At 48.8% G+C, this 23,034-nt stretch overlaps 1 protein-coding gene across 2 annotated transcripts in view; it reads left to right on the forward strand.

The window, feature by feature from the left end:
• Window positions 1-22,666, forward strand: part of CLCN4 (chloride voltage-gated channel 4) — a 90,364-nt gene extending 67,698 nt beyond the window's left edge. For both annotated transcript variants that reach the window (XM_004446450.4, XM_058291360.2), the window contains 4 exons: window positions 2,076-2,262; window positions 3,224-3,622; window positions 9,571-9,787; window positions 18,662-22,666. In XM_004446450.4, the coding sequence (XP_004446507.1) occupies window positions 2,076-2,262; window positions 3,224-3,622; window positions 9,571-9,787; window positions 18,662-18,752 (894 nt within the window). In that variant the 3' untranslated portion in view covers window positions 18,753-22,666. The remainder of the gene's footprint in view (window positions 1-2,075; window positions 2,263-3,223; window positions 3,623-9,570; window positions 9,788-18,661) is intronic.
• Window positions 22,667-23,034: the final 368 nt, after the last annotated feature.

Raw genomic sequence — 23,034 nt, forward strand, 5'->3', positions numbered from 1 at the left:
GCTCTCCTTGAGGGGCGCACTCCTTGCATGTGGGGCACCCCTATACGGGGACACCCCGTGTGACAGCGGCACACTGTGCGCGGCAGCACTGTGTGCACCACATGGGTCAGGAGGCCCTGGGGATCGAACCCTGGACCCTCCATATGGTAGGCGGATGGCTCTTCAGCCAAGCTGAAGTACACGTGTCCTGTGTCTGTGACCGTGCACCGCAGGTTTGGGCTGGTTGCCGGGCAGTGTGCCAGCGAACGCTGTGTGACTTGGCGTGCTTTTATAAGCCTTGCTATTAAGCTTAAGGAAAGGCAGTTTCTTTTTTTCCCTTGTCTTTTGGAACGCTGTTCAAATCAGGTCATAAAGAGCTTTCTGTAAGGGAACCTGGCATTATGACTGCCTTGTTAAAAAACAGTTGGAATTCATATCCCACGATGTGGCCATTTTAAAGTGTACATTTCCGTGGCATTCAGGACGTTCGCAGTGTTGTGCAACCACCGGCTCTACCTAGTTCCCAAATCTCGTCATCGCCCCCAGATAAACCCCATAACTACTAGCAGTCACTCCCCATCCCCGCCTCCCCCAACCCCTGCAACCGCCGACCTGCTTGCTGTCCCTGGGGATTTGTCACTTGGGGAGATTTCATGTGTGCGGACTCAGATGGCACGTGGTCTTGCGCACTTGGCTTCTTTCACGGAGCAGAACGTTGCTGAAGCTTGGATCCCGGCTGCACGCCTTTTTACAGCCGAATACTCTTCAGCTGTGTGGAGCGGCCACAGTTTATTGATCCTTCCGTCTGTGGATGGACACTTGGCCGCGTCCACCTCCCGGCTAGCGGGACTGATGCTGCTCTGCTTGGTCTTGGTGACCAGCCTCCAGGAGCAGAAGCAGGTCATGTCCAGCCCCCAGAACCCTCGGAGTGTTCCATTACTATTACCTTTTAGATGGTATTCTAAATAATTACTTCTTAAAAAAACCACAACACTATGTATGTGAATGTGTCATGGTCAAACATGAGCCTGAATTTTTGCTTTAAAGAACAGGGACCGGTGGACTTTACTAAACAGCTCACTGTCTCTGGCCATCTTCCAGCAAAGTGATTTTTTGGTGTGTCTATGGAAGATGCTCACGGCATCTCTGGGTGCTTCCAAGAGAGTTCTAGTTTGCAGTTACAGGGGGCGAAGCCACTGAGGAGTAAGGGAAAGCTCGGAAAGGAGCAGTGTGTAGGGAATGTCCCAGATGCTGGAAATCACACACGAGGCTCCACACTGAACTTAGATTACAGGCCTGCTTCCGTCCTCAAATTGATGTCGGGCTGGGGCAGATGGGGATGGGGCTTCTGCTCAGAAACAGCCATCCTGTGTGATCTCCACGGACACGGAGAGCCAAGCTGAAGTACACGTGTGCTTGCTAGGCAAACGGAAAGGTGTTTCCACCCAGCAAAATACGCAGGCAGCCACCAGGCTCTTCCAGTTTACACAGTTGATCTCCTTGCTGCCTCTCACCTGGCAGCCTATGTTGGGGGGTGGGGGTGGGGAGTGGACTTTGCCAGGAAGAGGGACTGGTCTCCCTTGCCACTCTCTGACAGGTGTTCAGCCGCCATCTCTTAAAGAGGGTGGGACGCCCTGGAAAAGGTTTTCAGAAGATCCATGGTGGCTGTGATGATGCGCTCAGCTGCTTTATTTCACCTGTGAGCAGTCACAGCCCCTTCTTTTCTGTTTCCATGCTGGGCCTTGACATTTAGTTTTCAAAGCCAATCTGAATGACACAGCAAGGGGGAGATAAAGTGGCAGAGGCCCACTCTGACTGTTGTTTGCAGTGGGTGTATCAGTCTTTAATCCACAGCAGGCCAGCTGAGCCGGTGATTGAGAGAGTGGAAATGAAAGTGTAAAACTGCCTTCTCTCCGAGCCACAGTAGGTAACTGACCAAGCAGGTGCATTCCCCTGTCCCATGGTTTTGCAGCTGACCTGCCTTGGAGAGTCGTGGCTCCTTTGAACGCAAGCTGATTGAGGGGACCGCGTTGACAGGGTTGGTGGAGCGGGCACCCGGGCTCCTTCTCCTTCTTTTCTCCCTGTGCCTCCTCCAGATCCCTTCGGGCCTCTTCATCCCCAGCATGGCTGTGGGAGCGATGGCGGGCAGGATGGTGGGCATCGGTGTGGAGCAGCTGGCGTACCATCACCATGACTGGATCATCTTCAGAAACTGGTGCAGGCCTGGTGCGGACTGCGTCACGCCAGGACTGTATGCGATGGTGGGAGCCGCAGCCTGCCTAGGTACAGCCCTGGGCAGTGGGGCCAGGGGGCCAGGGGAGAGGCGAGAGAGACCAGACCACAAGGCCTGCGCTTGCTTAGAGGACTGGCAAGGAAGGCACGGACTCGAGCATTTGCCTTACTCAGGATAGGCTAGGTTGTGCTGCTGTAACAAGGAAACCCCGAAATCTCAGAGGCTCAGCACACCTAAGGCCTGTTTCTTACTCAGGACGTAGCTCTGTCTACCTCGGTCTGTCAGCATCTAACCTGAGCTGGCAGAGGGCTCGTCTCTCCCTAGTCACTCAGGAGCCCAGGGATCGCCCCTGTCCTATGGTTTTAGCATCTGGACTGTGGTTGGTCTTTGCCTCCCAGGGACATTTGGCAATGTCTGGAGATGTTTTGGGTTGTCATGACTGAGAGGGAGGTACTTCTGGCACCTACTGGGTGAAGCCAGGCCTGCTGCTCAGCATCCTACAGTGCACAGGATGGGAATGAAGTAGCCTGGACTGTCCTAGTGCCGAGGCTGAGAAGCCCTGGTCTAACCGCATGGAGAAATTAGGAGTCGAGGTGGACTCTCCATTTGAACTCTAGGGGACACAAGTACCTTGGTCATGATGACAGGTACATTCCCTCCCAATGGCCCCAAGTATCTCTCCGTTTGTCCGGCTTCTGAGGTCCAGGGGAGAGCCATGCTGGCTTGCCAGAAGCCTGCGCAGCCCACCTAGGATCCACTCAGGAAAAAGGAGGTAGCCCTGGGTGATTGGGCAACCTGAGCTCCTTCACCAGGGCCTCCCAGTTAGATGTGATTTCCATCTCCCTGGTGGAAGGCCAGGTCTGTTCCAGAGAGCTAAGGATGGGCAGCACTGAGGAATGGCTCCTTGGAGCAAGTCAGCAGGAAATTCATAGTGTACCAGTTTCCACATTGCCTGCCCTCATGCCAGTGCAGAGTTGAGCTTTGGAACCTTCTCCCTCTCTTCCGGTGCAGGTGGAGTTACCAGGATGACGGTGTCACTGGTGGTCATCATGTTTGAGTTGACGGGTGGTCTGGAGTACATTGTGCCTCTGATGGCGGCAGCCGTGACCAGCAAGTGGGTGGCTGATGCCTTTGGGAAGGAAGGCATCTACGAGGCCCACATCCACTTAAATGGGTATCCGTTTCTGGATGTCAAGGACGAGTTCACCCACCGCACGCTGGCCACCGACGTCATGCGGCCCCGGCGGGGCGAGCCCCCGCTGTCTGTGCTCACCCAGGACAGCATGACCGTCGAGGACGTGGAGACACTCATCAAGGACACCGACTATAATGGCTTCCCCGTGGTGGTCTCCAGGGACTCTGAGCGCCTCATTGGGTTTGCCCAGAGGAGAGAACTGATTCTTGCTATAAGTGAGTATAAGGGAAGGAAGCGCACGTTGTCTAAGCTATGGGTGCCAGCCTCTGTACCCCCCAAATTATCCACGGAGTTATAGGAGAAGGTAGAAAGGTCAGCAGGCTTTCAACCAGTGCTCCTCGAGCTGTAAACTGCAGAGCCTGATTCAGCAGGTCTGGGCTGGAATCTGGGACTCTGCATCTCCCACAGATTCCCAGTTATTGCTGACATGCTGGCCTCCAGATTGCACTGTGAGCAACTGGGGGGCTTAATCCCAAGACTTGGTTTGGGCATTCTTGGCTGGTAACATGACTGCCATGTTGACAAGTGGCCTCTCGGGCCCTGCTCCACTAGGAGGCCAGCTGCCTTTTCAGGGACTGGTTGGCTCAAGCTGCGAAAGCGGAGGTGTGCGCCTGGACAGGCCAGGACCCAGCTGGGCGCAGAGATGTACTTTGAGGCAGGCCAGCCTACTTAGACTGTGAGGTCCCTGCCCTGGATACCTCCTGTGCCACTGCCCCAGCCTTCCCCTCCACTTTCTTACATTATGTAAGAAATACCTTAGAGCCCCATCTGGGTTAACAGACAGGCATTTCTGGAAGTCAGTTCTGTGCGGTGATTTTTTTTGTGTGCTCTAGCTGAAATCAGCTGTACTCTCAATGTGGGGGAGAAGGGAAGGAGATGGTGTCTGGGTGGGGTGTCCCGAGGCCAGCCCGTGGGCACCATCAGCCTAGGGTGACTACCTTGGGAGGGGTGGCGGGAGGTAGAAGGCTCCCCAAGACGAGAGGGCCACGGGCAGAGGCCTGGCTGTGAGGGTTGTTGGGAGCAAGGAGGAGCCCGAGACGCTTCAGGGTGGGGCCCCGGGGGACCTGATGGTGCCGAGGACAGCCTGTCTGCAGACACGAGCGAGCTCCCGCTCAGCAGCCCTGCTCTGTGACGGTGCATAACTTCCCAGCATCCCGTGGGAGCTGGGCCCGTGCCAGGGCCCCCACGTGCCCTGGAAGGTCTCCCCACACTGTCCACCCTCCAGATGACTGCAGCAGCTTTGCCACTGGCCTCTCCCCAGTAGGCGTGCAGGCCACCTGCTGGGGCCACGCTCGGCCACACGCCTGTTTCTTGATCCCTGCCCTGCGATGCCCATTTCTAGGGCTCTTCCTTTGAATTCATAAGACCTCTTCCCAGTGTGAAATCACTTTTTAACTATCTTCATCAAAGGCATTTTTTGGAAAAAACACGATTTTAGCTCATCTCTCAAGCTTACTTACCTGCCCCCCGTTGATTTTGTACTTTAGGCATGATAGCGTGCCTCCCCCCGATTTCTGTTGAAGTGTCCAGTGATGCTTCTCTTTATTAGGGGTCCTGTTGATTAACAAGTAGATGCCTTTGGGCAGAAATGCTGCCTCGTCAATAATGAGTTCTTTTGAACTGTGTAAGGAGGGTTGGGTTTGTTGTAAAGTAATTTAATCAGCAGGCTCTAAAAAATGTATTCGTTTCCTAAAATCTTGTAAGCAGACATTGAAATTTAAAAAGGAAGGCAATAAATGTCAGGGTGTCATTACATATTGTGGCACTCCGGGCACACCTGCTGGGACAGCTCCCTAATTTCCCCGAAACCCATTACTGTAATCAAGTGGGAGGCAGTGATTGTCATCAACCCGTTAGAGGAGGAATGCTGCTAGCAGCCGCGTGTGAACCGGCTGAAGAGGCCGCACGCGGTGTAAGTGATGTCTGGGTGCTCTCAGGCAGGCCGCTGGGTCATGGAAGTGCTGGTAACCTGGAGTCCTGAGCTCTGAACCTTCAGAAGAGCCGTTTGCCTCATCTGTGGACACAGCGGAATCCCTGTCCTGTGGTGGGGAATTCTTGACCTGTCCTTTCAGAATTAGATGCCTTTCCGTGAATTCTGAGCCCTGGCGTTCGTCTTTAGCTAGTTCCTCTCCCAAGCCCATTGCACCTTCAGGACAATTAGGAGCAAAAAGGAGAGTCTCCCAGCTAGTGTGGATAGGAACAGAAGGGTAAATGTGGGAGCTACAGCTTTTTCTTACACAGCATGTTTGAAATGGTAGCAACGGCTCACACTGAAGGGAAAAAATATTTTATTTTCTTTGAGTCCGTCTCTGGAATGCCAGACCACAGCTGTGTGCTCGTTGGAGAGCAGTTAGTAGCCCCTTCTGGGAAATGTGGCCCTCTTCACCTTCGTGTCTTAAGACACGGGGCCATTTGTCATCCTTGTTCAGATTCCTGGCCAGTGGCCTGTAGATCTCATTGCTATTTGCTCATATGTGGCTCTTTGTTTACTCAGCATGGCTCAAGCTCTTCTAGCCTCAAATTCTGCAATTAAGCATGTATGGATTCAGAAAGGACTCAGTGGGAAGCCGCAAAGATGATTAAAGGAACGGAAAGTTAGGGTTACGGGCAAGAGTTAAGGGAACTCTCATTTTTTCGGTCTGGCTGCATGATTTAATAATGATTCTCCAGCATGTGGAAGATGCTTGCTTGCAGAAAAGGATCAAGGACTGAACAAAAAGAGAGGTGTCAGTCTGGAGGCCAAGGTAGATAGGTCAGGGATAGATTTATTTCTGCTGGGGAGGCCGGGTAATTAAGGGAACAGGCCTCAGGGAAGAGTGGGGTCATCTCTGTCCTTCTGCTGGGCATGTTACGTGACATATGCTGAGGGGCTTCTGCAGACCTCAGTGAGGTGGCACTTGTCATCTGAGAACCTGCCTTTTTCTCGTAAATAGTCTCTTTCTAGCACTTCATCTTTGTAATGACCACCCCAGTGCTTTCCTCCAGGTTTCAGTTGTAACCTTTCTCGTTAATTATGTTTGCTTTATGGAAGCATTTTAAACTAGCAGGATGCTAGAGTGTTACCTTCCTAAAAAGAAACCATTTCTGGACAGTAGGGTTTCTCCATCTTAGGAACCAGTGTCCTTTGGGGCCAGAGCGTTCTTGGCTGTGGGGGCTGCCCTGTGCATTGGGGCAGGTTGAGCAGCGTCCCTGGCCTCTGCCCACTGGGTGCTGGGAGCACCATCCCCCATGACAGGCAGACATGTTGTGCAGGTGTTGTCAAGTGTCCCTGAGGATGGGGAGCAAAAATTGCTCTAAAGTCGGGAATGGCTCGCCAGATGTGTCATTATTTCCAACCCATCTAGATTTCCTGGCCCATCATCATTGGGAAAAGTCATTTTACTAGTGCTTTGTTCACCACCCTTTCTGTGCCTGGCATTGTGAGGGTATTGCCAGCTAGAGAGTGGACTGTCAAATGGAATAACCTTAGCAAGCACTCATAAAATGTGATAAAACATCGTTTTTCAGGAGCTCTAGCCGCCGATATGAATGGTAGTAGAACACACCTCCTATGTTAAAGTCAGTTTTTAAAAGTTTACTTGAACCTAAAACATGTAAAAGTGCCATTTATTACAGCTTTTAAAAGTAAAAGTAATACATAGTCAAAGAATATTGGGGAAATCAGAAGCAAAAGGAAAAAAGAAGTTGCCTATATCCTTAACACCCAAAGAACGCTTTTGGTAATATTCTGTACATTTCCTTCCTGTCTTTTGATTCTTTGTGAAATGTACATTTCCGGCTCTATTTCTGGGTTCCTCTTCCAACATGAGCTCCCAAGAGCTCCTGGGGTTTGAGAGTCCATTCTCTCCTAGCACTGGATCATCCCCTGGCTAGGTAGCTTGTTTGTCCTTTGATACAGGAAATGTTTCTTAAGCGTCCACGTGTTCTAGCACTGTCCTTGAAGCTGGGAATAAGAGATGACAGAACACAGACGCTGCCCTCTGTGAACTTGCCTCCTGTAGTTTCCTTACAGGCATTTGGGGACTGATGAAGATTTCCTGTAGAAACCAGAATAGAGAGTCCACCCTACTGGAAAAGTGGAAAGAGCTTTCTTTCTGATTCTTTTTCCGTTCACTAGCCTTTTGACTTGTAGCTAGATAGCACCTCCACCCCCAAAGTTTGAAACCTTTAAGAGACATCTTTATAATGGAGTTCCAAAGTGGCCTAGTCGTGCCCTTCTGGAGAGAGCAGCAATTGTCACTCTTGATGTAGCAAAGAGCACGGCTCATCTCTCCAGCTCTGACCCCAGTTGATGCCTATGGCTCTTGCTTGGCAGTGAATAGCTCCCAGGCTCTCCTTCTTAATGCCTCCTGTATGAAGTAAGCTTTGTTCTACGTGGCAGGCAGAACTGGCCATGCTGACATGCAGTAGATGCATGCATTCATTCATTCATTCATTCATGCATTCACTTGTTGATTCATTGATTCATGCATGCATTTGGCAAATATCTGCTTAATGTCTGCCGTGTCCTAGGCATTTTCCAGGCACTAGGAATGCCCCGGTGAGTAAGAATTCTCTGACCTGGCTGCTTTTAGAATCAGGGCATCAAGCCGAGTTTGTAGATTCAGAGGAAATAGAAGTTTGCTATATATTTTAACAGCTAGATGGACAGTTCACTAAGATGTATCTGGTTTTAGAAAGGGTTCAGCAAATCCACGTGATCAGTTCTGGATTGGGGTTCATGGCTCAATCCAAGCTTGGCATTTAACCAGATTATTGACGTGGATGGAGTTCCCATTATGTGGGACTTTTAGAGAATCAACCAGTTTGTGCAAATGAGCAAATAAATATCCCTTGACTGCTGCCTCCCTGCCTCGGTGCTTAAGGAAAGAACATCTTGATTTAGGACAGACATGTGCAGAATGCATCACACAGCATCTACCTTTGAAAACATGTGCATCGGTGTCTTATGATGTTTGGGGTTGAATGGCATCCTGTTTGATGTAACTGGAGTTAACCTGACCCATAAAACGTGCAGGCATTTGCCCAGCGGGCCCTCTCTTCGTCTTTTAAACAGAGACCCTTTTTCAGACTCAGCCTGACCCCGACTGCTGCCAGTTTTCCATTAGAGTACTCTATTGCAATAAATGGCCTGAGAGGAGGCAGCTAGAATTTTATTTTTGAAAGAATGATGCAGGTGAATAGTGGTCTTTGAGAAGGCAAAAATGTATTAGAGAAACCAGGATCCATTTTAAGGCAAGCCCGGCTGTACATTTTTCCTAACCTTTTCCCATGAACCAAAAGAAAGATTAAAATTCCAACAGAAGGAAAATTGCCTTGGAGAAATATCTTGAGACCGATGGATTTATTTCATGTGTGACTTAAAATAGCCTGAGATTCTAGCACCACATTAAGTCGTATTTCTAATGAGTTCCTGTTAGCCTACTTTTCTTCAGCTTTCTTTCACGTGGCCTTCTCTAAAGACAGAAATAGGCTAATTGCTACCATAACAGTTTTACTATCTTTCTTTGAGAAATCCACAAAATGGCCCATTTTGAAGAGAGGAGATTCAAGTGGGGAGGGGGCGGCTTTTCTCAGGTATTGCTTCGGTCCCCATTGTCGTATTTGAGATTGAGCAGCGTCTCTGGGCTGTGAGCCTGGGCCGTCCTATTGGTTTCTCATTCCTCTCTGGATTCGTAATACCCTTTGGGCCAGGTGTAAGTTAGCTTGGCAAAACAACAGGTATTAAGTTCACTTACTGGCAGCTGAGCAAGGTTTCTTGTCATGCCGAGCTTCAACCTGTGATGAGGTGAAAGAGTGTTTGGGAAACAAAAGTGGGGGCCCTGCGCTATTTTGGGTGTCCTAGAGTCCAGGAGGGAAGCCAGGAATTCCCCCAAAGGAGCCATCTTGATCAGACCCATCTTTTGAGACTTTGGCAGGGAATGATCCGGGCACAGCAGGGGGGACCCTCGCCCAGCATTCGCTGCGGAGAGATGCAAATTTCACACGTTTGGCCAAAGCCCCTCAAGAAGAATGTGCACTTTTCCCTCGGAGCCCCTTTCCTCGGGGATTCTAGGATGCTGGTGGAGGGAAGGCGTGTGCATGTGTGGCTGGGGAGGAGGGCTGTGGCTAAGAAAGGGCTTTTCAGGCGGCTCACGCTTCCTGCACGTTCCCCCTGCTCTAGAGAACGCCAGGCAGAGGCAGGAGGGCATCGTGAGCAATTCCATCCTGTACTTCACCGAGGAGCCCCCCGAGCTGCCAGCCAACAGCCCACACCCCCTGAAGCTGCGGCGCATCCTGAACCTCAGCCCCTTCACGGTCACAGACCACACGCCCATGGAGACGGTGGTGGACATCTTCCGGAAGCTGGGGCTGCGGCAGTGCCTGGTGACGCGAAGTGGGTGAGTGGCCGGGCGAGGGTTCCCGGACTATGCCCTGTGGCCAGACACTGGGGAGAAAAGGCCGAACACGACCCGGTCCCGTGGTCTGCCTGGTACGAACAGTGTTCGACAGATGACGTCAGTGAGCTGTGGGGCGGGCGGTGCGAGGGAAATGTCCAAGGAATCGGGGAACTCAGAGTGGGGGTGGCCTGCGTACCCCAGGAAGTTGGGATCATTTTCCAGGTTGAGCCACTGCCTGGGCTGAGTGCGAAGGGCAGGAGCTGGAGGAGCAGGACTGTGTTGCCTTTCTCCTGTGGCTTATGCGCTCCTCAGAATCACAGTGCTGCATGAAACCTGCAGGGCTTATGGGAAAAATGGGTTTAGGCACACCACACTCATGAACTTCATCAGTGATACATTAAAATGAAAGGAGTGTACTAAAAACGGTAGCACCGTTTTACACACATTAATTGGTTAAAAAAATGCATCAAAACTACCATGCATATGGCACCCTGGGTGGAAAGCACCTGGAGTTTGCTGGTGTGAATGGGTGTTGGAAAGGCTGCAGCTGGTGAGCGCCTGTGAAGGGGTAGAAGGAGGGTTCTCTGTGGTCTGAGAGAACCTTCTGGTCCCAGATGGGGATGGGTGTGGCTCCTGACACACAGGGGAGCTGAGATAGCTGGTCAGCGTTTGAGGGTGTGTGTGTGTTACTTAATCCTATGCCATTGGGTCCAGCTGGGTGCAGTACTCCGCATTCAGAAATCACACCTAAGTGAATGCTAAATTTGCCTTACGCTCCAGTTGGTCCCTGGCATCTCCAGCTGGTAGCATCAAATTCATCCTTGCAAAACAATTGTTATCCGGGGACAGAGATTTGTGCCCCTGTGACGTTGACTCAGCCATAGCAATATAGGGCTTTTCTTTGGTTTCACCCCAAACCAGGAAACCAGTGATGCAAAGTGTACACACTAGATCAAAGCTCCTTGGTGGGGAGGGGGCTGTCCTTTCGCTCAGCTCAGTTGTGGGGGGGGGGAGGATTGGCTAAGTCAGGGTAGCCTGGAACCTAGGAGTTTCTCCCCAGTTTATTCCTTCACGGACTACAGGCAGGAGGTTGGGAATGGGCCGTGGAGACACCGGCACTCAGTCCAGGTTAGGCCTTTCGGAGTCCAGAGGCTTTGCCCTCTAATGTAGATGGCATTTCCAGAGCCAGCCCACTCTCAGCGCTTCTCAGCCGCAGCGGTTTTGCTCCCTGCCCCCCAACCCCAGGAGCATGTGGTGCTCCTGGCATCGAGTGGGTGGAGGCCAAGGATGCTGTTAAGCCTCCTACAGTGTACCACAAAGAATGATCCGGGCCCACATGTCACTAGCGCCGAGCTCCAGGGACCCTGGGCTAGCTGCCCGTGATGAGCGGCTGCCTGTTTCTTCCTGCTCTCCCCATAACAGGGGCACGGGAGTCGGCCAGGTTTGCGTATTGACTCGTGACCTCCTGGCAGGCAGGACGCCCATCTGCCTCAGCACCGGCTGCAGCTAGAGGGGCAGTGTGCGCAGGGGAGGGCCGGTAAAGGGGACAAACGAGTCCTTGTCTTTGAGGCCAGAGGACATTTCTTCTGGGGTCTTGAAAGGTGCCCAGTAGTTCTCACACATGAGGGCACAGCAGAAGCCCCTGGAGGACTTGTTCAAAGCAGACTATTGGGCCCCACCCTGGAAAGACCAGTCCTGAAGGTATGGGGCGAGGGCCTGAGAATGTGCATTTGTCACAAGCTCTCAGGAGTGGCTGCTGCTGCTGCTCTGGGGATCCCACTTTGAGAATCACTGAAGGAGATGTTCTGGACTTGAACTTACAGTGCTCGGGATAAATGCCACTCTGATCACCAGTGTCCTCTCAAGTGTATCGGAGCTTCGCCATTCCTTTAAAATAATGACCCCATGTCAGTTACCATTGGAATCTCCAGTTTAGCCAGGAAATTTTGCCCTTCATGCCTGCTTGCAGTGCACAGAACCCCATGAGGATTTCCTGTGAAGATGTGGGTGCTGAAATTGGCTCGGAATGTTCTGCGAGAAAACAAAATCTCACTCTCTCTCCCCCCATGTATTTTAAGCAAACACAGATGCTGATACGCTGGCGCTGGCAAGGGATCCTTGTTTGTGGGCCTTTCATCTCCTCGGGCTTTCAGCCAGGCAGGCCTCTCTTCTCGAGCCAGCTTGCATTTTTGATGAGTTCGTTCCCTCTCCTTGCACCTTCCCTGTGCGCCATGGCCGAGAGTGGGAGTGGCCCAGGTTTACCTGGCTCGACTGTGGTATTTGTCAGAACTTGGGTCCAAGGCCATCATGAAACCAGATCAGAAACCCAGAGAAGTCTGTCTGTCCCCACAATGCTGACGACCAGAAAGCCTCCAGGGGCTGAGAGAGGATTTGGGTTAGATTTTCCCGACAGACGTTCTAAAAAGGCAAAGAGGGTAGGGGAGACGGTATCAGATGCACACTGGAGCCCTGCTCGGCGGGCCACAGGAGCTTGGACTGGGTGGTTTTCTCCCAAGAGCCCAGCTATACTCTAATCTCAACTCTGTTCTTGGGCAAAGATCTGGCTGTTTATAATTCACTAGATCCACTCCATCTGCTACCCAATGGTCCGAAAGTACAAACATTTGATTTCAATGAAATTAGACGTTTCTGCCACTAACGAACCCTGCAGGATTGGAAGTTGCCCCCTTCTGGGTTGATGTCAGCTTTCTTCTTTTATGATAATTACTGTCAGCAGGCCAGTGTGGACTGAAAGAAGCTCCTGAATTCCTCTGTCCCCAGTGCATGGTAACCAACTTCGCTTTCAGACATGAAGTCTTACCAGGACTGCTTTAGGCAGATGACTTGATCTTTTGATACTGTCTCCCAGGTGAAGATAAGGAAGCAAAAGTGGCCTTTATAGATTTGGGAGGGTTTTGTTTGTTTGTTGTTGTTTTTCTAGTGGGGAAGATGTCCCAGCAGTTTGCAAACACTAGCATCATCACCTTTTCAAAGCAACTTTGGCTTCACCAACATCTTACCAAGCATCTCTTTTGATGGAGAACCTGAGAAGGCTCCAAAAGAGGAAAAAACCCAAAAACCAAAACGACAAAAACACTGCAAGTTGCTTGTCATCTACTGAGGAGCACAGACATAATCCAGTTTAAGTGGCATTGGCCAGGCTTTTTAGAAGGGATCCTGCTGACCCAGGCTTGTAAGTGGAAAATCAGGGTCGAAGAGGAAGGAGAAGTGTTTGGCGCTGAGGGACCGCCCGCTCATGGGAGACGGCCAGCACCGGGGCCTCTTCCCAGGACACAGGATTGCTTCGGGTGCCCTCCCGTGGGGACTGGTCTGCCACAGCTGCTCTGGTTTCGCTTGTGATCACGCCTTTCTTAGTGGGCTATTCCAGGTATAAGCTCCTGGCCTGGTGTTGGTTCCTTTTTGTTTTTAAAGGACAGTCGAAATCCCAGCACTCATTTGTAACCTCCATCCCCTGTTCCCTTGCCCTTTATCTTGCAATTACACTTTCTGAGAGAGAAGGCAGGAAAAGAATTCTTTTCTGTGTGCTTTGTTCCTAGCACTGGGTTCTTAGCACAGGAATGGGAGTATAGCACATGGGCCACTGCCTTCATTTATTTATTTGTTTACCTTTTTATTTATTTTACACCTTTATTGAGACAGATTTCACACACCCTACAATTCACCCATTGAAAGTGCACATTTCAGTGGTTTTTAGTGTATTTAGAGTGGTGAGTCTGTCACAATTTCAGAACATTTTTATCACCCCCAAAAGAAACCCTGTATCCCTTAGCTATCACCTCCCCAATTCTCCCTCCCCAGGCTTGTCCCTTGGCACCCACTAGTTTCCTTTCCATCTCTGTGGATTTGCCTGTTCTGGACAGTTCATATCAATGGGATCATAGGGTATGGAGCTTTCGTTTCTGACTTCTCTCACTTGGCATAATGGTTCAAGGTTTATCCGTGATCTAGCATGTATCAGAACATTACTTTTTTTGGGAAACGGACTTGGCCCAGTGGTTAGGGCATCCGTCTACCACATAGGAGGTCTGCGGTTCAAACCCCGGGCCTCCTTGACCCGTGTGGAGCTGGCCCATGCGCAGTGCTGATGCGCGCAAGGAGTGCCGTGCCACACAGGGGTGTCCCCTGCGTAGGGGAGCCCCTCGTGCAGGGGAGCCCCACGCACAAGGAGTGCGCCCCATAAGGAGAGCCACCCAGCGCGAGAGAAAGTGCAGCCTGCCCAGGAATGGCGCCGCACACACGGAGAGCTAACGCAACAGGATGATGCAACAAAAAGAAACACAGATTCCCGTGCCGCTGATAAGGATAGAAGCGGTCACAGAAGAACATGCAGCAAATGGACACAGAGAACAGACGACCGGGGTGGGGGTGGGGGGGAAGAGAAATAAATAAATAAATGAAATCTTAAGAAATAAAAAGAACATTCCTTTTTATGGCTGAGTACTAGTCCGTCATATGGCGAGATCACATTTTATCCATCCATTTGCCGGGTGATTGCCATTTGGGTTCCCTTTATTTTCTAAATATGTTTTTTATTTATTTTTAAAAGATACTTAGATTACATTAAATGTTACATAAAGAAATATAAGGGATTCCCATATGCCCCATTCCCCACGCCTCCCACCCTTCCTCACATTAACAACTTCTTTCATTAGTGTGGTACAGTCATTGCAATTGATGAACACATTCTGGAGCATTGCCACTAAGCATGCATTATACTTCACATTGTAGTTTACACTCTCTCCACTCCCTTCTGTAGGTTATGGCAGGATATATAATGGCCTGTATCTGCCTTTGCAGTGTATTTTTTAAATGAGGATCTGAGATCCAAAAGTAACTCAAAAGTTACAGGAAACTGGTGCCGAGCCTCTCCCATCTGGGGCACACTTCCAGGTACCCTCTTTCCCTGGGAATTATCAGGTACCCAGCTTTGGGGGCAGAGCCGTGTGCAGAGGGCCTTGTCAGGGGCCTTTGCTGGAGGCCACTGCCTGAGAGCCGCAGCCAGGGAAACAAGCCCACAAGTACCGTCTCTCCCCTTGGATTACTGCTCTTGCCATGTATTCACCTCACCTGCCCGGAGGCCAGCAGGCATCAGGGCACCATCCGGGTTAGCCTCTTAGGGCCAGGAATATCGGAGAGTAGATCCAGGCAAGTAAGAGCTACGCAGCACCGGCTTCAAGTGTCCAGAGTTCCAGCCTACCAGCATTTTTGGAATACCTGTTGAATAAAATACTGAGATCATGGGGCCAGGTAATGGGATGCCTGTGTTCCAGTGAATGACATGTTGTTGATTCACCCAGAGATGCCTACCATTTTTGGAACGCTCCCAACTAGGGGTGACATGGAAGGGGTCTAAAAGCTGGCACTGGGGAAGCAGATGTGACTCAACTGATAAACCATTCACCTACCATATAGGAGGTCCAGGGTTCAAATCCAGGGCCTCCTGGCCTGTGTGATGAGCTGGCCTGCGCGCAAGGAGTGCCATTGCCACGCAGGGATGTCCCCTGTGTAAGGGTGCCCCACGTGCAAGGAGTGTGCCCCTCAAGAAGAAAGTGCAGCCCACCCAGGAGTGGCACCGCTCACATGGAAAGCTGACACAGGAAGATGACACAACAAAAAAAAGAGGCAGATTCCTGTGCTGCCCGACGAGAATGCAAGCGGCCACAGAAGAACACACAGCGAATGGACAGAGAGAGCAGACGGGGCGGGGAGGGGAGGGAGAGAAATAAATAAAATAAATCTTAAAAAAAAAAAAAGCTGGCACCAGACATGAGCCCTTTAGTTATGGATTATGTGGAGATCAGTGGGGTTCTAGAAGTAAGATGAGCATGACACGGGACATTCCAGGGTGTCCAGCACAGTGGCTATAAAGCAACTGGCGTGCAAGTATTTCAGTACTTTTTAGTCCAGCCAATGGTTCTCCTTCATTGCCCCCACCACAAGGACCATGTGGCACTGCCTGGAGACAGTTTTGGTTGTCACAACTGGGTGGTGGTGGAGGTTGCTCCTGGCATCTAGTGGGTAGAGACCAGGGATGCTGCTGAACATCCTGCAGTGCACAGGAGAGTCCCCCACTGCAAAGAGTTGTCGGGCCTCAAATGCCAGTGGTGCTGGGGAGGTCGAGAACCCTGCAGCAAAGCTTTCCTGGGCGTGGAAGGGTGGAGAGAAGCCTGCATTAGGGCCTCCCAACTACCCCTACATCTGGCCCTTCCCAGTGCAAAGCTGCCTCTCTTGGCTGGCACTGCTCCATTGCAACTGGTTAGAATCATCAGAGCAGGAACAACGTTTCGGTGACCTCAGGAGGAAACTTCTTTCCCTGGGCCTCCCAGCCTGCACTGTGCCTCAGCTGAGTCTGGAGGCTTGGGCTGGGTCTGCTGATGCCAAAGGCAACTCTAAAGAGGCAGGGGCTCCCAGAAGCTTCTGCAGCCACAGAAACAGGGTTATTTGGCAAGAACTTGGGCAATAGCACTCTTTAGAAAGTTTTTACCTTTAGTTGAACGAATACAATGGACCCTTGCTGTGGCAGTTGGTCCCAAGCAACTGAGGCCAATCAGGAGAAAAGAAGGTTCCCAGGAGCCTCTAATGGGCTAAGCAATATTCTGGAGAGAGGAGACCTTGTTAACCTTGATTTCATTCTTTGTGTTTATTCTAAGGAGGGTTTTCCCAGGAGAACCAAGAGCTTACCACAAAGAAGAGTGTTGACTTGTGCTCCCTGTATGTGTGGTAACTTGGAGCTGTGTGTCCTAGTAGACACACAGCTCCTTCAATTTCATCCATCCCTTTGGGTGTGAACCCATTGTAAGTAGGACCATCTGATGAGGTGTGGCCCACCTCCATCAGGTTGGGGCTTCATCCTAGTATTGGAGTCCTTTATAAGCAAAATGAAATTCAGACGAGAGAGTGAGCCACCCACAGGAAATAAAAGCTGCAGGTCAACAGAACCCTGATGAGAAAGGAGAGGCTGCCGTGTTCATTGCCATGTGACAGAGGAGCCCAGGACCAGCATTGAAAAGAAAGCATCGCCTTGAGGATGCCTTGATTTGGACTTTTTCCTAGCCTCCAAATTGCGAGCGCATAAATTCCCATGCTTAAGCTGAGCCATTGCATGGTATGTGCTTAAGCAGCCCAGGAAACTAAAAACAGTATGTCTTTTTTTAAAATTTTTTATTTTTACAAAATCTTACAAACATTTTGTGGAACAAGCAAGGTTTCTTTAAATCAGTTCTCTGGGTCTTATTACAGATTTTAGAATTTCACACGGTGTAGAGCAGGAAGCATTCTAGGTGGAATTGTTTCACTTTACCTGTTCAGTACAGAGAGAGTTGAAACATCCACACTCAGCTGGCACTTTTAGTACAGCAGCATCTGCTTTTGTGGGACCTCATTCAATTTTACTGTATTTTGATACATTTTAGAAAATTACTTAAAGTAATACATGACTGTGGTTAAAGTCAAGTAGCCCTAAAAAGTATGAAAGAAAAACAGAAATGTCTGGCTCTATCCTTCCTTACCTCCAATCCTCTCCCTGCAGGTAACCACTTCCCCCCAAGGTTTTATTTCACAATTTTCCAAATTTACAGTGAAGTTTGAAACAGTGGTTCAATGAACACCCATATGTACCCTTACCTGGAGTTGCCTGTTAACATTTTCCCACGTTTGTTTTCTCTTTCCTTCTCTCTCTCTCTGTTCTCAGAATTGTTTGTGAATAAGTTGATAGTGATGATTCACCTCTAAATATTTCAGCATACATCTTTCAGGAATAAGGACATTCTTTTACATAGCCACAAACTGTAATTATGCAAAGTTAACATTTACTTCATATTGGGTATTATGGTGATAGAATGGGCAGCATTTTGAAAGTTTATTTGGCAATGGAACTTCAGTTTTCTCAAAGAAGCTGTACACATCTGCTTCTCTCAAGCTTTCTCTCTTACCCCACAGGGCATGATTTGTTCAAGCAGGTAGTCATTTCAGTATTTCATAAAATTAAGAGTGAAGTAAGGGCTGCCATGAATGGCTGTGCAGTTGCGCACTGCATAATCCAGGGGGCACTGTTTAAATTATAGTGTTTGTTAACGGTACTTCCTGGAGTTGTGCAATGTACAGACCAGGGGCCCTATACCAGTGAGTCTGGTATGTGGAATTGTTTGTATAAGTTGAAAGTAACAATTCTGAAAGAGGAAGCACTTTACATCTATGGTCGGAGGTGAATGTCAAGCTTAACCATTCTGGTAAGATAGAATTCAAAACAATCATTTTTTTGTCTTATACTTAAAATGTATTATTCTTAAAATATCTTCTCCTTAAAATTTCTGTGGTATGGTCAGGTTTTGACAATAGTTTTCGTAGGGCCTTTTTTAATTGACCATAATCTTGAAATTTAAGTGTGTGTTTTAGTCATCACAGGCTGACTGTAGTAAAAAAAAAAAAGCTTGCCATCTCAGTGACATAACACGCTAACGGCTTCTTTCTTGCTCACATCACATCCCATGTGGAGTGCAGCAGCAGCGGGCTCTACTCCACATAGTCTCTCAGGGACCAAGGTCCTTGTATCTTGTGGCTCCCAAGTCAAGCCTCTGTGGCCTTGGAGTCTTTCACTGGCTCCTCTGCCTCTGGTTGGCAAATGAGGAGAGAGAGAATGTGGGAGAAATGGATAGGAGACCTGGGAGCAGCGTCTTTTACTTCCACCCACAGGCTGTTGGCCAGAGCTCACTCACTTGGCTTTATCCAACCACAGAGGAAGCTGGGAGATGTCTACCCATGTTGCCCAGGAGAAAAAGGCACTGGGGTTTAGGGATAGGCATGGGTCAGTATTGCAGAGGTGACCTCTTCTTTCTTAATTTTTTTTTTCTCCAGGAGACTTCTTGGCATCATCACGAAAAAGGATGTTCTGAGACACATGGCCCAGATGGCAAACCAGGACCCCGAATCCATCATGTTTAATTAGCAACAAGATGGCACTTCTTTTGAGAAAAACAGAGCGACTGTCATTTTAAAAGACATAAACCAACCATACGTTATCCAAATGAAAGGTCATGCACTGGGGGCAGTAGAAACATAAACTTTGGTTGAAAGGAAGAGAAGAAGGATGAAACCTTTTGTTTTTAATACACATCAATAAGTAGGCATTTTGTAACCCTAACCCCTTATGGGTTTCAAGCTGTGTTTCTTAATGAGTTTACTAACTGCTGTGGGGGCATGCGGGTGGGTATAAGCAATGTGATTTGTCCAAGGACGGGGAACAGAAGAACCGAGGGGAAGAATGTTTTCCCTACCGGCTCAAGGCTGATGCTTCGAACTTAACACGTGTGAAGCTTTGAGCCCAAAAGGCAAAGGGATATTGGTGTGTGAGCTTCCTTATTTATTTGTTCCTGAAGATTTGCTGCTATGTTACTGAATTATACTAAAGACATTTGCACTTACTTTGTTGGAAAAGAAAAGGCATTTGAACGTAGTGAAAATGGCAAGTATGGAAATGGGCCCACTCCCATCCCATTTCTCGCTCCTGCTGTCAACCTTTTATGTTGCTTATCCGTCAGTTTCAGATCCAACACCAGGGGTGCCCACTATGATGAGTGTGAAGACATCATTTCTCTGCTCAAGACCAGAGTCTTGGTAGTGCATGACAGGCTAGTATAGCATTGAGTTCTGTGCTGTATTTCCTCCCATAAAAAGGAATGCATCCTTATGTTGAGGCTCTATGCACCCAAGCTTCGAATCCCATCCCCTTTGCATTTGCTTCATTTCTCTATGGCTGTTGCTTATGTATTCCTAAGTATTAGTCCAGCATTTTCCATGGGCCATAGCCTGTATGTTCCCAGCTGGTCATAAGTGTGCTTTAATTTCCAAATAGAGTATACAAGAGTCAAAAACAGGCTACCCAGTGTTATTACTTATTTTTCCTCTCAGGTCTTATCAGGCATGGCTGTGCAGAGGGTAAGTTCTCAGTGGGAACTCCTCCAAATGGATTGCAAGAGAAATACTAAATTGATTTTAAATCGGTTCCATTCTCTTCTCTGTAGGATGCAAAACATGGAGCTTTAATGTATAAGCATGCACTTTCATACTAGCAGTAAAAGCTAGAAAGGCAGAGTTCAGTTTGAGATAACCAGTTTGAGTGTTGGGCATCTCTGTGTTTGAACCTAATGACACATTTATTCTTCTAATCAGGACATCTGTCATTTCTGCCGGAGGGAATTAAGCTATAGTTTATGTCCACTGTAGAATGATCTGCATAAGACGTATCCCAGTTGCCCTTTAATCTTTGTCCCTCCCTTTTTACTGACTCATCCTCATCCTTTCCAACCTCATGGTCATTGGATATTGATGCTTCAGTTAGGTGTGCATTTGACTGCAAATAACAGAAAACCCAACAGTGAAATGCTGAATAAGAAACCTGGGGGTGGGGGGGGGGGCCCTCCAGGGCTGTCTCAGTAATATTGTTGAGGATCCAGACTCTTTGGCATTTCTTCTCCACCATCTTTACTCTTTGTCCTGTAGCTTATGACCCCATAGTCACAAGATGGCTGCTGTACTGCCAGGAATCATGTCTGCTTTCTAAGAAGAAAGGAGAAGGAAGAGGGAAGTAAAAACATGCAATGTCTATATCAGGAAAACAAGGCTTTCCCAGAGACCTTCAGCTTACGTCCACTAGCTAGGATTCTGTCCCATGGCCCCCCTGGGCACTTTATTCTCTGAATAAAACTTCAGTTCTCTTAACAAGGAAGGGGGATTGGTCCTTGGGAAGGGAACGTGCCTGCAGTATTGGATGCCGTCCCTGTGTCCCTGTTGTTGCCCTTGTCTTCTTTACTCTCTCGCTTGCTCAACCCCTCCAAGTGCTCCTCCTTTACCCTTCCCTACCACCCCCACTTCTCTCTCACACTTGACCTAGAACTCCCGATCAGCATCTTCAACCTAACAAAACTTTTCATTTTGGGTATAAACCTAGCTACAAGTGGATTTCTATGAAACTTGTAGTTGATGAAAGGAAATATATATTCTTTGGGTCAAAAAAAAAATGTTAAGTCAGACATTGATGACAAGCTATGGGAAATGTCTTTCTGTAATTAAGTGGCACCCTCAAAAATAATATCAAATAGTCACTCCAGTGTGGAAATGTCCAATCAGTAGCAGTGAATTTGATCTTTGGAAATTACCGTGCAGTGTAAATGTTGAACAATATTAGCGTTGTTATTGGAGTTTGCACAGAATAGCCACAAGTGAAGCTGGATTCTCCTGGAGTTTAAATCCTAAGAAGTCAAAGATTGCCTCATGGAGTTTCCGTCTTTTCCCCATGTGGCTCTCCTCAGAGTTTGCCTGCAATGGGAAATAGAGCATTAGTCACAGCCTGGCTTTATATAATCCAGGAGGCCCTTTGAGCTGAAACAAGTAGTTTCGAAAGGGAACACACGAAACAGTGGAAAGATAGCCAGGAGTCAGCCAAACCACAGAATTGCCTTCTCCTCCTCCAGCTAAGGCAACGGACTCTGGGCCAAGGTCACAGTGGGGACATTTGGGAGTTGTGTCCGCCTCCCCAGTGCTTAGGATAGAGATGTTCTGGAATTCAGGGAAACTGTTGGAAGTGTCACGTGAGTTAAATAACCCGGCCTTGTTTTCCTTTGCAAATGGAGCCTCTGCTATGTCGTGGGGTTCAGCCTCTCCCATGGGGCAGGCTGGCGTCAGACAGGCGAAGTTAAGGCCAAGGATGGGGTAGTCCTTGGGGGGGTTGTTTCCCACGGCGAGTCACCCTCCTCATGTGAGGCCCTAACTCGGCCAGGGGGTCCCTCGCCCACGGGCTTGGGGGCGCAGCCACCCTCCATGGGGAATGTGCTGCCACTCTCTGACACTCAAAGCGCATGGGTAGGGATTCTGACAGTGTTTCCTATATCCAGATGCAGAACTTCAGTCCATTTTACCTGGTGACATGATGGCATGGATGTGTAGGTGAAAAAAACATTTTTCCGAATAATGTTTTTTTCTTTTCCAGTACCAAAGGCTTTGTAGAACTTCCATCCTGAGTTTGAATCAGTTTTTAATGTAAAAAACATAAATACTGAGTGAAAAGTTCTCTAAGTAGCCATATCAGCCTGTTTCTTGTTCTCCCTCTCCTTTACTAAGGCAGTGTGTTTGTTGTAGAATGACATCAAATAAAGGGTACCCTGAAAGTGATGTGCAGATTTCTTCACGGTGGTTTTCAGAGAATCCCTTGGGTGTCCAGAGGTGGGTGTGGCGATGAGAGAAAGGTAAACGTGCTGGAAGTAAATCAGTCTGAATCCCATTTTTGTTGTCACTAGACCCAGGCAATCTCAAAGCTCTCTATGAAGTATTTCCTGAAGACCTCACAAAGAAGACATGTAAATAGATAAATTTTAGGCCTTAATAAGTCACAGCAACTGAGGGTGTGAGGGCAATTTGCTTCACTTAGGTGAGACCTGGCCACTTGGAATTATTTGAATATGCAAAGTCCACTCAGTATTCTGTGTCAAATGCTGAGCTGGAAAGATCAGAAACCGGAGGAGGAGCTCTGTTGAGTTACCACGTCACTGTAAAGGAATGTCTTCAGTTTAATTTCGCGTGGGCAGTGTTTCATCAGACTCAGCTTCTAAACTTCGAAATGATTTACACGAGGCGAGAGCCTGTATATCTAACCCGGGAAACATTAAGCAGACCCGATTCTCACTGACCCTGTGCTAACTATTTCTTTGCTGTCCTAGGTGTGCTGGGAATGAATCCACGTGTGACTTTTACGAGATTATTCTCGCCTTTCGTGTTGGAACGACCACATAGTAATGTGGTGTGTGTGTGTTTAAATTTTAGCACTATGTGTAAACATTGGCACCTTATTAAAAATTAAATGTTGAACTCCTCTTTTTTTTTTTTTTTAAATGAAAGAAGCATGTTGTGAACAGAAGAGATACTGATTTCACAGCATGTTTCTACCCAATAGAACTTCTGGAAACCAGACCTTGGTGGGTTGACTGAAGCGTCTGGCAGAGTGACACGCCCATCCTTAAGATTGTTGCACGAGATTAGGACGTTAATTTGGTCAGCTCTAAAATCCCTGGCTCTTAGCCCTGGCGAGCAGAGGCCAATTATAAAAATTCAGAATGTGGTGACAAATGCCCAAGGCTGGGGTAGGACCACTGTCCCCAGGCCATCTGTGTGTCCGCCCTGTGGGCTGACTGGGGACTACAGCTTGGGCAGTGGCCAAACATCCATTCATTCTTCCA

The sequence above is a fragment of the Dasypus novemcinctus genome, chromosome X (genome assembly GCF_030445035.2).
Source record: "Dasypus novemcinctus isolate mDasNov1 chromosome X, mDasNov1.1.hap2, whole genome shotgun sequence".
Taxonomy (NCBI): Eukaryota; Metazoa; Chordata; class Mammalia; order Cingulata; family Dasypodidae; genus Dasypus; species Dasypus novemcinctus.